General features: G+C 37.8%; 2 protein-coding genes and 1 pseudogene across 2 annotated transcripts; all 3 read left to right on the top strand.

Annotated features, from left to right (window-relative positions):
* The first annotated feature begins 8,205 nt into the window (after positions 1-8,205).
* Positions 8,206-9,857, top strand: LOC133789627 (putative disease resistance protein At1g50180). Its single transcript, XM_062227416.1, has 3 exons — positions 8,206-9,268; positions 9,558-9,760; positions 9,846-9,857. Exons 1-3 carry the CDS (start codon positions 8,206-8,208, stop codon positions 9,855-9,857), a joined length of 1,278 nt encoding a protein of 425 aa, XP_062083400.1.
* Positions 9,858-9,928: 71 nt separating this feature from the next.
* On the top strand, positions 9,929-11,755 carry LOC133789626 (probable disease resistance RPP8-like protein 2). The gene is made up of 2 exons (XM_062227415.1): positions 9,929-11,300; positions 11,437-11,755. Exons 1-2 carry the CDS (start codon positions 9,929-9,931, stop codon positions 11,457-11,459), a joined length of 1,395 nt encoding a protein of 464 aa, XP_062083399.1. The 3' UTR covers positions 11,460-11,755.
* Positions 11,756-12,179: 424 nt separating this feature from the next.
* LOC133789625 (G-type lectin S-receptor-like serine/threonine-protein kinase RLK1) lies at positions 12,180-14,318 on the top strand (annotated as a pseudogene).
* The last annotated feature ends 881 nt before the right edge of the window (positions 14,319-15,199 follow it).

Raw genomic sequence — 15,199 nt, 5'->3', positions numbered from 1 at the left:
GCAACGCGCCGACACCGTCAGCTGACAACACCGCGGAAATCGCTAGACGGCAACAACAAGTCGAGGAACTCTTGCAGCAACAACGTCAACAGGCGCAGACTCAGCCTCAGCCTCCGCCGCAACCGCAGTCGCAGCTACAACAAATGGCCCTAGCACCCCAACAAGTTGGTCCATATGGGGGACGGCCAGTGACCAACTACGCGCCACATCCAGTACTGAATATGGAGTAAGTGTATGAGAGGTTCCGCAAGCAGCACGCTCCAAACTTCGAAGGGACTATAGACCCCTTTGAGGCAGAAGAGTGGCTAAGGAATGTAAAACCAAATCTTACGCACATGAACCTCAGTAATACGGACCGCATATCCTGCGTCTCGTCATTACTCAGGAAGGATGCCAGAATGTGGTGGGACTTAGTTCAGCAGACTAACGATGTCACCACCATGATATGAACAAGATTTGTGGAGCCGTTCCACAAGAAGTATTACACCTCGGCAGTCATCGCTAATGATAGAAGAATATGCTCGTCAGTTCAACAGATTAGTCAAGTTTGCACCAGAGTTGGTCCCAACCGACTTTACGAGGTTGACCAAGTTCGTCAGAGGACTTAGACCAAAGATGGAATTAGGGGTTAAGTTAGCAAACCTGGGAACCACTACCTATGCCAATGTTCTAGAAACGGCAATCGAAGTAGAAAGGATTCTGATGAATGTTAGTGAGGAGAAGAAGGATTAAACGATGGTTCCAGACCAAAGTCTTTGCATTGACCCAAGGAGGAACCCATGCTAGTAACAAGGATTTACAGGTCAAATCCTATCCTCGATAGTATATGTTCTAGTATCACTTGATTTGGGAACAATATACTCGTATATCTCGTTAGGAATGATAGAAAAACTAGACAAACCTAGTGAAAGATTTAGAACTAGGTTTGTAACCGAGTTGTCTTCGGGAAAAGTAGTTCTATCATCACGAATAGTACGAGGTGTACCGATCAAGATTGAGGACATAGAACTAGAAGGAGACCTGATAGAGCTAGTGATCAAGGACTTCGACGTAATACTAGGCATGGATTGGCTAGCACGGCATGGCGCAACGATCGACTGCAGACGCAAGAAGATGACGTTCGAGACTCCTGAACGGCCAGAGACGATGCTTCATGGGACAAGCTTCAGGACTACGCACACCGTTAGTGTCACCTCTCAAAGCTCAGAGAATGATGGAGAAAGGATGCCAAGCATTCTTAGCTAGCATCACGAATGTGGAGAAGGAGACGTCACTTAAAGTTAGAGATGTTCGAGTTATACAAGAAGTTCCAGAAGGATTTTTCGATGACTTTCCAGGATTGCCGCCCACTCGAGAGATAAAATTCACGATAGAATTAGTACCGGGCACCGAGCCTATCTCTAAGGCACCATACCGGATGGCACCTACGGAACTCAAGGAGTTAAAGACGCAGCTACAAGAACTCCTAGACTTGGGTTTCATTAGGCCAAGCCATTCACCATGGGGAGCTCCGGTACTATTCGTGAAGAAGAAGGACGGAAGTATGCGCATGTGCATAGACTACCGTGAGCTGAATAAAGTATCAATTAAGAACAAATACCCGCTACCTCGGATTGATGATTTGCTTGATCAACTCCGAGGCGCGACTGTATTTTCTAAGATCGATGTACGGACCAGGTATCATCAGCTCAAGGTAAAGGGAGAAGATATTCCTAAGACAGCCTTTAGGACTCGCTATGGACACTACGAGTTCTTGGTTATGTCTTTTGGTCTTACTAACGCGCCAGCCGCGTTTAAGGACTTAATGAATAGGGTCTTCAAAGACTACTTGGATAAATTTGTCGTTGTGTTCATCAACGACATTTTAATTTACTCCAAGGATGAAGTAGAGCACGAGGAACATTTGAGGATGATTTTGACGCGATTGAAGGAGCATCAACTCTACGCCAAGTTCAAGAAATGCGAGTTTTGGCTCTCACAAGTGGCGTTCCTCGGGCACATCATATCGAAAGACGGAGTTGCAGTAGATCCATCGAAGGTAGAGGCCGTGAAGGATTGGCCTAGACCAAAGAACGCGTCAGAAGTAAGAAGCTTCTTAGGGCTAGCAGGTTACTATAGAAAGTTGTAGAGGGCTTTTTCTAAGATAGCCACTCCACACACCAACCTGACCCGGAAGCAACAAAAGTTTAACTGGAACGATAAGTGTGAAGAAAACTTCCAGTTGCTTAAAGATAAGCCTTGCTCAACACCAGTACTTAGTGTCCCAACACCCAACGACAAGTTCGTTGTCTACTGTGATGCATCAAAGTTAGGATTGGGATGCGTACTGATGCAGAATGACAAGGTGATAGCCTACGCCTCACGTCAGTTAAAGGAGTATGAACAACGCTATCCAACTCACGATATGGAGTTGGCAGCGGTGGTCTTTGCGTTAAAAATCTGGCGCCATTATCTTTACGGAGAACGGTGCGAGATTTATACGGACCACAAAAGTTTAAAATACTTCTTTACTCAGAAGGAGCTTAACATGAGGCAGCGCCGGTGGTTGGAATTAGTGAAGGATTACGACTGCGAAATCCTATACCACCCGGGGAAGGCAAACGTAGTTGCCGATGCACTTAGCCGAAAAAGTTATGGGAACTTAGCAGCCTTATCCGGAATAGAAAAGCCACTGCAACAGGAGCTTATCAGTGCCGGAATAGAAGTGGTTGTAGGCAAGTTGGCTAACTTGTCTATCCAATCGAATCTGCTAGAAGACATACGGAATGGTCAGAGACATGATGATTCACTAGCAACGCACATGGATGCAGTCAGAGAAGGCAAGACTACAGATTTCTCAATATCCAGTCAAGGTTTATTGAGATATAAGGATCGGGTATGCGTGCCAGACGATCAAAGTATTAAGAAGACGATCCTAGAAGAAGCGCACAACACCCCATACTCGGTTCATCCAGGGTCTACCAAGATGACTCATGACATCAAGGCAGTCTATTGGTGGCCAGGGATGAAGAAGAACATAGCGGAGTATGTATCTAAGTGTCTGGTATGCCAGCAAGTGAAGGCGGAGCATCAGCGGCCTGCAGGATTATTGCAACCGCTTAGCATACCGGAGTGGAAGTGGGACGATATAGCCATGGACTTCGTGACGGGTCTGCCAAAGACAAATAAGCAGCATGATTCTGCTTGGATAGTCATAGATAGACTAACCAAGTCGGCTCATTTTCTGCCTGTTAAGACTTCTTATACGGCAGACCAATATGCAGACATCTACATCCCAGAGATTGTACGATTGCATGGAATCCCCAAGACGATAGTATCAGATAGAGGATCAGTGTTTACGTCAAGATTTTGGAGAAGCTTACAGCAAGCCATGGGTACTAAGTTAAGTCTTAGTACAGCTTTCCATCCTCAGACAGATGGGCAGTCAGAGCGTACGATTCAGATCTTAGAGGATATGCTACGCGCATGTGTACTTGACTTCGGAGGATCGTGGAACAAGTACTTACCGCTGATCGAGTTCTCGTACAACAACAGCTACCAGTCGACGATCGAGATGGCACCTTATGAGTTGCTATATGGAAGAAGGTGCCGATCACCGTTGCACTGGGACGAGGTAGGAGAAAGGCAGCTTCTAGGGCCCGAAGCTGTTAGGCAAGCTCAAGAAGCAGTAACGCTTATTAGACAGCGTATGCTTGCTGCTCAAAGCCGACAGAAAAGCTATGCAGATACCAAGAGACGCGATGTGGAGTTCCAAGTTGGAGATCAAGTCTTCCTGAAGATATCTCCTATGAAGGGTGTCAAGCGGTTCGGGAAGAAAGGCAAGCTCAGTCCCCGATTCTTAGGTCCTTTTGAGATATTGGACAAAGTGGGACCAGTTGCGTATAGACTAGCCCTACCGCCAGCACTAGCCGATAGTCACAACGTCTTCCACATCTCGATGTTACGCAAGTATGTGTCAGACCCATCTCACGTCCTCAAGTACGATACCATAGCACTCCAGAAAGACTTAAGTTACGAGGAACGACCGGTTAGCATCCTAGATAGGGGGATGAAGCAGATACGGTCCAAGAGCTTTCCTATAGTTAAAGTCCTATGGAGCAATAGTTCTGAACGCGAGGCAACGTGGGAGTTGGAAGAGGACATGCAGAGCCGGTATCCGGAATTATTTGGTAAGTAAATTTCGAGGACGAAATTCTTTTTAGTAGGGGAGAATTGTAGAGTCCAAGAACTTTACTTACCTAATTGTTTAGTAGTATTATAGTATGTTTAGTGTTATCATTGTTACTTTGGATTTTTGGTTCAGACCGGGAGTTATTTGGACACTCATAGTAGTACTTATAGATTTTCTAAGTTTAATCTATAGTTTAAGAATGTTAAGTTAACCTAAGGTTTGATTAATGTGACTGATACTAAGGATTTTATTTACTATATTATAAGGTTTAGACATCAACCAATAGGATTTTAAGCACATGTTATGAATGGTGATTAAGGATTAAAGATTTTTGAGGATTAAATATAATAAGGAGTAAAGTTTGAATGTTATAGGGTCAGTCAGCAGCTTTGAGTACGTTGAGGGCTTAGTCAAGGCTGTTTACTCCATTCAAACTTAGCTAAAAATGTGTAATTTCGTGTTTAAATATTCAGCGTGTGCCGATATATCGCAGCTATAGGGGGCGATATGTCGCAGCACGTAGATACGGAAAACACGAAACGATGCACGGTCGCCTCGGGCATACTGGCCCAGGCGATATATCGCCTACAGGGGGCGATATATCGCCTCCACCAGCATGAATTCAAGTACTTTTGAATTCTTTTCCCTTCAGCCATTCAAACTCCTTCAACAGTCCAGCATCTTCTGAACGAGTCTTCAGCCTCTGCTGAACGATTATTCAAATGATTTTCACTTAAAAAGCCATTATTTTTATTCAAGTAAAATCAAGATATTTTCATTCCCAAACTCTATAAATAGGACCTAGTACCCAGCCATTATTCACCATTTGCTCTAAGTTCAGAGGCTGCTAGTGTTAAGTGAGTGTGAGAGTGTAAACACTTGGTTTGGGGAAAAACTATAAGCTTAAACATCATAAGCTTATCAAACACTTTGGGAAGTAAGTGAGTGCTATAGTATTTCGGTGGATGTTAGATTGATCTTGCAATCTTTGAGGTAAACCCAAAACTCTAGTTCTTTTCTGTATTTTTATGTTATTTCCTTTCTCAAAACCTTCTACTCAGTCCCCTAACCTTATTCTTATTTTGGTTAGGGAATCCAAGCTTTTAAGCATATAAGTCGGTAAGTATGTTTTCTATGGTTTAGTTGTTCCATCTCTTTCATTTCATCTCCTTTCTTTAGACTTACTCTTTCTTATGGTTTTAGGAGTGTTCCAACAATCCCAACTCAGTCCATAATCTCGGTAACTTTGGTAAGGAAAATAGGCTAGAATCTACATGTTTATGATTATGCTATTTTATGTGTTATGTTTTCATATGTTATATGTTATTGATGTGTATGTTGTAGGCTTGGGCATATGCCTATTTGACTAACAAGACCCCAAAAGGATTGTGGGCATAAGCCTATTTAGCTGGTAGGACCCCACTAATCTCATGGGCATAAGCTTGTTTAGTCTATGGGACCCCAAGTAATAATGGCCATTATAATAAGTGAATTATGTGTTATGATATGTCTTTATGTTTTCTTATGAAATTATGTATGTGACTTTGTGTTAGATTTTCCTTACTGGGCATTAGGCTCACTCCTTTCTGTTTATGTGCAGGAAAATAAGTTTAGAGGCGGAAAGATTCGTGGCGCTTGGAGAATGTGTATCGATGATGAATGGAGTCAAGGGGCCGAGCGTTATTCGATTCGAGGATATAGTCTCCTTTTATGTTTTTATGGTTTTTATGTGTATTTTCCGCATTATTATGTAATGTCTTTTATTTTAAATCATGTTTTGTTTTAAAAACAATGGGATCCCATAATCCTTCTTAGTATTCTGTTTCTTTGTAAATAACTCTTATTTTTTAAGTTACTCAATAAATTATGGTATTTTTGTAAAAATGTAAGTTTTATGTATAGTTTCGATAATGGTCCAATTAGTCTAGATTAGTGGGTCATTACAGTTGGTATCAGAGCAAACGGTTCCTTCGCATGAAGTTCTCCTCGATACACATGCTCAAAGCTCCGAATCGGACCGCCAAGTAAGTGTTTAAGTTACAAGTTACAAGTTACTTTGTCTATATGTATAGCTAACAACTCTAGTGTTTATGTTTCAGTTAAGAATGAACGGAGCCTTAACCTACCAAGATATCCGAGCCATTAAGGCCTTAAAAAGAATACGGGAGCCAAGAGACACCATAGGAGCACTAGAAAAGATCACTCAAAGATTGATTTTGTTCCACAAAGAGATAGGTCACCTTCAAGAGTCTAAGCAAATCATGATGAGAGCTGCAGAACAATATGTCCTAGTAATTAGGCTTTTAAAAGATTTTCCTTCAGCAATTTTAACTTTAGAAGAAATATGGGAGAATATAAATAATGATGATGACTTACAAGCAGCCCTAAGATATTATTCTCTCATACTTAAGTTCACCTATGACTTAGAGTTTCAATTCACTAATGAGCAACAACATAGGATCTTCTTGAATCTTCCCCGAGGAAATTTTGAGGCTCAAGACAACGATGATTATAAGGAGATAGATGATGATATGCTAGATGAAGGATCGGATGTAGAAGATCCCGATTTTTAGAATAGCTAGTTTTTTTTCATTGTTTGTTTTGTTTATTTCTTTACTTTATGATTGTAATAAGTGAAAATTATTTTTTCCAAATTAATTTCATGTTATTTTATTTTAATGTATGAGTTTGATTCTATTTTCGCAATCATAATAAATACTAAATAAAATGAATAATGATTGAGTTCGGTGAGGGTGGATACAAATCAATGAACCTGGTTTCCTTATTGAGAGTTAGGGGGCCATAGTAGTGGGAACGATTTTACTGATCCCAGCCCTCCCTCAATATGGTTAACTTTGGAACAAAGATAAGTTTCGAGCCTGAGAATTAAGTCATATAGGATGATTAGAAACACACTTAGAAAATAAAGATGACTTGTTTTTCTAAATATAGAAACCCACTCTAACTAAATAAAGACCTATATAATTTTTCATAAGAAGTCATAATAAATAAGTCCGAGATATGTTTGTTTTAGAATAAGTTTTTGCCTTAGAGCCTATTAGGGTAAGTTCTAATAGGTTTTTGCCTTACATTTTTGTGTTATTTTCTCATTTTTATAAGTTTAAAATATAATTATTATTTGGGTATTCATAATATTTTTTTATCCAGTTATTCTACAATAATACATTTTTTGTGTTATTTTCTCATTTTTATAAGCTTAAAATGTAATTATTGTTTGGGAATTCATAATACTTTTTTATCCTCTGTATGAACTTGAAGTTAATCAAGTAATAGGTTTCTCCAAATAATCCATTATATTTTATTATATGATGTATTAGAATTTTTCAAACAGAATTAGAAGGGTACTAATACTATAAAGAATTACCTTGTAATTGTCCCATCCACATCTGAGATTACAATACGAGTGTTCCATTTCCATTTATATATTCTGGCATCAACCTATGCTGCAATATAGTTATACGAAAGCAATAAGAATCTAGATGTATATTTCAAGCAAAGCTAATATTACTTCAAAAATATTTATATATTTTTATATAAAAATATTAATTAAATGGATGTGTCCTAGGGATACTTCAATAATAATAATAATATAGTTTTTATAAAATGATCATATGATAAAGATTTTATTTGGTATTAGGTATGATGAAATAAATGTATATGTCTTCTATATGACAAGAGTGTATTTAACTGTTTTTTTAATTTATTGATTTTTTTTTGTTAACTTTAATATAATATAATAAATATTTAATAGAATATATATTTAGAATTTTCTCCAAATAATCCATTATATTTTATTATATGATGTATTAGAATTTTTCAAACAGAATTAGAAGGGTACTAATACTATAAAGAATTACCTTGTAATTGTCCCATCCACATCTGAGATTACAATACGAGTATTCTGGCATCAACCTATGCTGCAATATTCAACTGATCAGTAGCTCTTAGACAAAGTTGACTTAGAAAGCTTGGAATAGAGTTACTTACGATTCATTTACTAAAGAAGAAGAGCTATGGCATTGGAAGAGGCTGTTGTTTCGTTTGTGATTAAAAGGCTTGGAGACCTGCTAATTAATGAAGCCAAGTTCTTGTATGGAGTCAAAGGCAAAGTCGAGAATGCAAAGATCAAGCTGCAATGTATGAGGGCTTTCTTAAAAGACGCTGATGCTTCTATAAGAAATGGTGATGAGAGGGTTCGCCTTTTGGTTGTCCAAATCAGAGAAAATTCTTATGCCTTGGAGGATGTTATTGAAACTTATGTCTTCAGAGTGGCTTCTAATGGTGATGAGAGTGCTGGAGGAATAAGACGTGTACTGAAATGGTCAGCTCGCATTATTGGTGTCTACAAAGTTGGATCAAAGATAAAGGAGATCTCATCAAACATTGATACTTGGACGTCAGAATTAGAAAAATATGGAGTGCAGAAATCAGTGGACCAGGCAGCTGAACCTTCTTCAAGCTACGTCCAGGAGCGAAGACAGTTGAGGCAAGCTTATTCTTATGTTGAAGACAATCATGTTGTTGGATTCGACAAAGACATCAAAGATTTGGTAGTCCTTTTGACTGAACAAAAGGACCCTCGTAAGTATAAGGTGATCTCTGTATGTGGGATGGGTGGTTTGGGGAAGACCACTCTTGCAAGAAAGGTTTATCAACACCCCCAAGTCAGGACTCACTTTGATTGTTATGCTTGGGCTTCAATATCTCAGCAATGCAATACACGGGAAGTCTTGGAAGGAATTTTATTTGCTTTCACTTCTTCCACAGATGCACAAAGAAACCATATCAAAAGCTTAAGTGATGTTGAATTAGCCAAGCAGCTTCACAACTTTCAGAAACAGAAGAAATGTCTGGTGCTCCTTGATGATATATGGACCACTACAACTTGGGATCTTCTAAAACATGCATTCCCTCAAGGAGACACAGATAGCAAGATCTTACTCACCACTCGGAATAAGGATGTAGCTTTGCATGTGGATCAAGGTGGTTTCATCCATGAACCTCATTTTCTCAGTGACAAGGAGAGCTGGGAGCTGTTTCAGAAAAAGTACTCCTGTGTTGGAATGGATCCATCAAGTAATATATTTCACTCTTTTTATTTCAATGATCATAATATTCTTTTTGAATTTGGTAATACATAGGCTCTGTATATGTTGGTAGTGTGTTTAACAGAGAAATGTTTAGTTTTCCAAAAGTTTGATAGGAATATTGTTGCTACCTATTTCGATGATTATATCAGTGCCTCATTTTATCAATAGAGAAATAACTGGTAGCATTAGTGTGATAACTTTTTTCTTAATTGAGAATATTCATTTGTCTTACTACCCCATTTTATTTATAATTCTTTTTGTGCATGGATATATAGATTCAGACTCTGATGATAATGAAAGGAAGAAAGAACTAGCGGTTGAGATGCTTAAAAAGTGCGCTGGTTTGCCATTAGCCATCATCGTGCTCGCTGGGCTTCTGTCTAAGAAACACACCATATATGAGTGGGAGCAGATGAAAAGAAACATTGTGCGCTGCATAGGTCAAGGTGAACAACATGAAGACTCAAAATACCGTAATGTTTGGTGGGTGTTAGGTTTGAGTTACAGTGAGTTACCATGTCACTTGAAGCCTTGTTTTTTGTACTTGTCTCGCTACGCTGAAGATGCCACCATAAGAGTAAAACAGTTATGCCTTATACTCATCGCAGAAGGTTTTATATCATTAAGAGGAAGTTGCATGGAAACCATGGAGGATTTGGCATATGATTGCTTGAGTGAGTTGGTGGAGAGGAGCATGATTCAGGTCAAAGATATGAGTTCAACAAGAAGGATAAAATCATTTTGCATTCATGATCTCATGCGAGATTTGTGTGTGTCTAAAGCTCGAGATGAAAACTTTCTACATTTTATGGATTTGAGGAATAAAGTGGAAGAGCCAATTGAATCAGTGTCTATTGTCCCGATAACAAATGTACGAAGAGTTGCCATTTATTGTGATCGTAAAAGTACTGATAACGATATTGTTCATATGGTTCGAAATATAGATGGCTCTCTGAGGTACCTTTCTGTACATGAGCGACGCATTGCGTTCGAAGGAGTATTCAGACATGTCTGCAATCGCTTTCTGATGCTTAGAGTTCTAATCATTGACATCTCGGATTTATGCACCAGGTTGCCTAAAGAAATTGGAAATCTTATCCACCTAAGATTATTTAGTATGCCTAAAAGCCTAATAAAAATGATTCCTTCTTATTTTGGGAATTGGAGATGCCTGCAAACTTTGAGAGTGTGTACCGAATATGATAAAATACCAAATTCAATGTGCAAGTTGGAACAGTTGAGGCATCTATATTTTTTAAATCATATGACTGGCGTAGGAATTGGTGAATTCTTGAGGTCAACTAAGTCTAGAAATTTATTACAGACATTGATAGGTGTTCATTCCAAGTATCTTGTTCTGAGTGATTTGCTACAGCTGGAGAATCTCAAGAAATTAGTAATTGTTGTGGATGAAAATTTTTACTCATTCTTACACAATCCCCAAACTCTCACATTCACTCGTCTTTTGTCTTTACGAGTAATAGCCGATGGTAATGACGTGAAGATAGATATTGTTCCTTTGATTTTAAGCTGTCCTCAAATTTATAAGCTTACACTGGACTCGCTTGTAGTAAGATTACCACAAGTCAACCAATTCTCCCCAAATCTTATCAAGTTAAGATTGTTTAATCTGAGACTTGAGGATGATCCAATGCCAACATTAGAAAAGCTACCAAAATTAAGAGTCCTTGTCATTGGTAGTGATAGCTTTATGGGGGATGAGATGGTGTGCTCAAGAGGAGGTTTCAATCGTCTTGAATCTCTTGAGCTTAATAATCTATATCGCTTAAAAGAGTGGAAGGTAGAGGAGAGTGCATTGTCTAGACTTGGCTATTTGCGTATTGAAAAATGCAGGGGATTGAGGAGAGTTCCAGATGGATTAAGAAACATTTCTACACTCCATGGTATGCTGATCGGTAAAATGCCTAAGAAATTCAAAGAAAGGATGGAGGAAGGAGGAGAGGATTTCTATAAAGTCAACCACGTCACATCTCGTGTGTTTATCTACTGTGATACAGGTACATCTCTATCTATCTATCTTGTTCACAAGTTTTGAGCTCATTTGTTCCATTCCATACTTCTGTATACATATATATATATATATATTTATTGCTTATTTACCCATTTTCTGTAATGGCACTACTATGAATGCAGATTATGCGTCTGACTATAGATGAATATAAGTGGGGTATCATCTTTGCACTATACAATCAAATCAACATTTGGAGGATTTGTTTACCGATGTGTTGAATAATGTTTGATTCTGTGTATTTTCTCCTAGCAAAACTAATTGTTGAATAAGATTGGGTTATGATTGTTTTAGCGAAGGGTCATTGGATGTTCTTGTGGATTATGGAGTTGATGCTTTAGCTGATAAGGAGAGGCTAGAGATGTATGTAGTGATGGTTTCCATGTACATGTGCTGTGTTCAAGAAAATCCATTTCTTAGACCAAATATGAGAATGGTTGTTCAGATGCTTCAAACTCCATTATTAGTTTGTGGTGTACTTTGTATGTAAGTCTTAAATCCTACCATGTCAAATAATCTGGCTAAATCAGATACGTTATTTCCCGATACTTTCAAGTCACTTGTATTAGAAAATACAATTATAAAAGTCAACCTTTAATACCTAATATGCCATTTAATATAATAATTTAATCCAGTATGTCATTTAATATTCTAACTTGAGATTGGTGACTCTTATTAATTTCTGAATAGCTACACATGCATTGAGCTAAACAACACGCAGTGATTTGAACTTCTTATGCACGCTTAAGTTAATTATGTGCCTCTCGATTACTCAATATAAAAGTAAAAATAAAGAGACCCAAATCATAACAAGTGACAAAGTTGAATGTATCCTTGTCTTGTCTTAATTTGCTTTGCTTGGACATCAATGACTGTGTCTTCTCAACTTGTATTCCTTCGTCTTCCCTTGCTCTTTTTTCTGTCAACAAACTATGTTTTTGCTCAAACCAATAATGGCAAAGTGAACTTGGGAGCTTCCCTCTTCGCAGCAGAGAATTCTTCCCCTTGGCTCTCTCAGAATGGCGATTTTGCTTTCGGGTTTCGTCAGCTTAGAAACCAAGATGATGATATCCTCTTCTTGCTGTGCATATGGTATGCCAACATACCTGACAAAACCATGGTTTGGCATGCAAATGGAGAAACAGACCCGGTCATGGTGCCGAGGGGATCTCAACTCAACCTCAGTGTCAATCATGGGCTTTTGTTGACTAATCCTCAAGGCCAAGAGCTGTGGAAATCGGAGTCCATTGTTGGAGACACTGCTCGTGGTGTCATGAGTGATGAAGGCAACTTCATTATTGAAGATAACAACTCAGAGAAGTTATGGGAAAGCTTTAAGTATCCAACGGATACCGTTTTGCCAAGTCAAGTATTGGACATTGGACAAGTCCTTTCATCTCATCAATCAGAGACTAACTTTGCAGCCTCAAGGAAGATAAGAGACCAAAGTGTGAATGCTTAGAAGGGTACTCTCTAATCAATCCTAATGACAGTTATGGAAGTTGTAAACCAGATTTCATACAAGCCTGCAAAGAAGATGAGCTAATTAGTTCTGGGAAAGATGCTTATGATGTTGTGGAGCTCAGGAATGGTGGTTGGCCTGGATCAGCTGATTACATGAAAATATCATCTTCCACTAGAGAAACCTGCAAAGATTCTTGCTTGAATGACTGTTTATGTGTTGCTGCTGTTCTCAGAGGAGGTACCTGTTCTAAGAAGAGGTTTCCTTTGTCAAATGGGAGAGTGGATAATACTAATCCATCTATTGCTTTCATCAAAATTCACAAGGGTAACTCTACTTTTCCTACTTTATTTGTACCGAAAGTGATCAAGAAAAACCAGAATGGTTTGATCCATGTTATACTAGGAATATTAAGTGGATCTGTATGTGTTAACTTTATGTTACTTGGTGCAATTTGTATGGGGATTTTACTCGCTCGCAAGAAGAAGAGTGAAAGGTCTCCTTCTCCACAAGATGATCCTGAATCGAATTTGCGATGCTATAGCTACAAAGAACTTGAAGAAGCCACAGACAGATGATTTCAAAGATGAACTGGGACATGGATCTTTTGGCATTGTTTACAAAGGCCACCTCATACAAACTAATGCTAGCATTGCCGTGGCTGTGAAAAAATTGAGTTCAATACTAAAAGATGGTGAAAGAGAATTCAAGGCTGAATTGAAATCCATTGGCCAGATACATCACAAGAATCTTGTTCGCCTACTAGGATATTGTAATGATGGACCTAATCGTTTGTTGGTGTACGAGTACTTGAGCAATAACACTCTAGCAAGCTTTTTGTTTGGTGGCATCATAAGGCCTTGTTGGAACCAAAGAAGTGAACTTGCTTTAGGAATTGCAAAAGGGCTCTTATATTTACACGAGGAGTGCAACACTCAGATCATTCACTGTGATATAAAGCCTCAAAACATACTTCTTGATGAGTACAACAATGCCAAGATATCTGATTTCGGTTTGGCCAAACTTTTGATGATTAATCAGAGTCAGCCATCAGAGGAACAAAAGGGTATGTTGCACCAGAGTGGTTTAGGAACATGGCCATTACTTCTAAAGTGGATGTGTATAGCTTTGGTGTGGTGTTGCTTGAGATCATTTGTTGTAGAAGAAATGTACTGGATATGGAGACAAGTGTGGAAGGGAAAGAGATATTGACAGACTGGGCTTATGATTGCTTCAGAGAAGGCTCATTAGATGTTCTGGTAGATTATGAAGTTGAAGCTTTGGAAGATAAGAAGAAGTTGGAGACATATGTGATGGTGTCTATGTGGTGTGTTCAAGAAAATCCATCTCTTAGACCAAATATGAGAAAGGTTGCTCAAATGCTTGAAGGAGTTGTGGAAGTACATGTTCCACCATGCCCAACTCCATACTCCATAACCACTTGAAACCCCTTTGTCTTTTTCAAAGTCTTTGCTAAATAATGTCTACTAATTGGTAGTTAATTTGTACTAAATAATTGATCATGTCTATGTATTTTCTTATTATTATTATTAAAAGCCTCTAATTTTTAGGATCTAGGACATTTCGCTAGATCAAAAAAAGAAAAAGTGATTTTTTTGCTGATGATTTTTTTTGGCCTTGTGCAATATTACATACAAGCTTGCAATGTTTGTCATGATATAACATTGTACATCATTTAATTATTTAGATGCAAGCTTTAATCTTATAATTTAGAAGTAAAGTTATGGCTTTGCTTGAATATTCATTTATTCTCTCTCTTTCTTAAGCTATAATCTTTGTTATCAAGTATCATGATCACAAACCAATTTATCAAATAAAATTAAGGAAAAATAACAGCTAAAATACTTAAATTTTGTATTTACTTACACAAAGAAACCAAAAAAAAAAAAAATTCACGGTAGAACTACCAAAAAACTCTCCTTTTACTTCCACTCCATAGGTACCAACATTTAAGGTCTTACTTTTGAGTAGAAAATTTATGCTAAAATACTTAAATTCTATACTTACTTTCAGTTAAATACAAAACCATTAAAATAATTAACAAAATCATTTTTTTTCTATTTATAAATCCTATGGTAATTTTAAAAATAAAAGATAATTAAAATATAAAAATATGTAATAACTAATTTAAAAATGAAAATATATTAAAATACTATTTTAATTAGTTTAATAGTAGTACAAGTGTACCATTGCATGAGATGAATTTTTTGTTTTTGTTTTTATTTCTTTGAATTTTGGAGTCAATAGAGCTTGTCTCATTTTAGAAAAGTCAATTGATATTATGTAAAGGTCTAAATTTTATTGGAAAACGTCATATTCATATTAATGAATTTTGATAAGTCATTTCATATTATTAGAATAGTTAACAAGAAAAAATGGGTGATTAAAAGAAGGCATTGAATCGT

Source organism: Humulus lupulus, chromosome 7 (genome assembly GCF_963169125.1).
Source record: "Humulus lupulus chromosome 7, drHumLupu1.1, whole genome shotgun sequence".
NCBI lineage: Eukaryota > Viridiplantae > Streptophyta > Magnoliopsida > Rosales > Cannabaceae > Humulus > Humulus lupulus.
The sequence above is the reverse complement of the archived record's forward strand: the minus strand, read 5'-3'. Positions and strand labels throughout refer to the sequence as shown.

Coding starts and splice junctions, on each gene's coding strand:
- LOC133789627 (XM_062227416.1), top strand. CDS start 8,206: ATGGCATTGGAAGAGGCTGTTGTTTCGTTTGTGATTAAAAGGCTTGGA. Junction 9,269..9,557: donor TGTTGGAATGGATCCATCAA/GTAATATATTTC, acceptor ATGGATATATAG/ATTCAGACTCTGATGATAAT.
- LOC133789626 (XM_062227415.1), top strand. CDS start 9,929: ATGGAGGATTTGGCATATGATTGCTTGAGTGAGTTGGTGGAGAGGAGC. Junction 11,301..11,436: donor GTTTATCTACTGTGATACAG/GTACATCTCTAT, acceptor CTATGAATGCAG/ATTATGCGTCTGACTATAGA.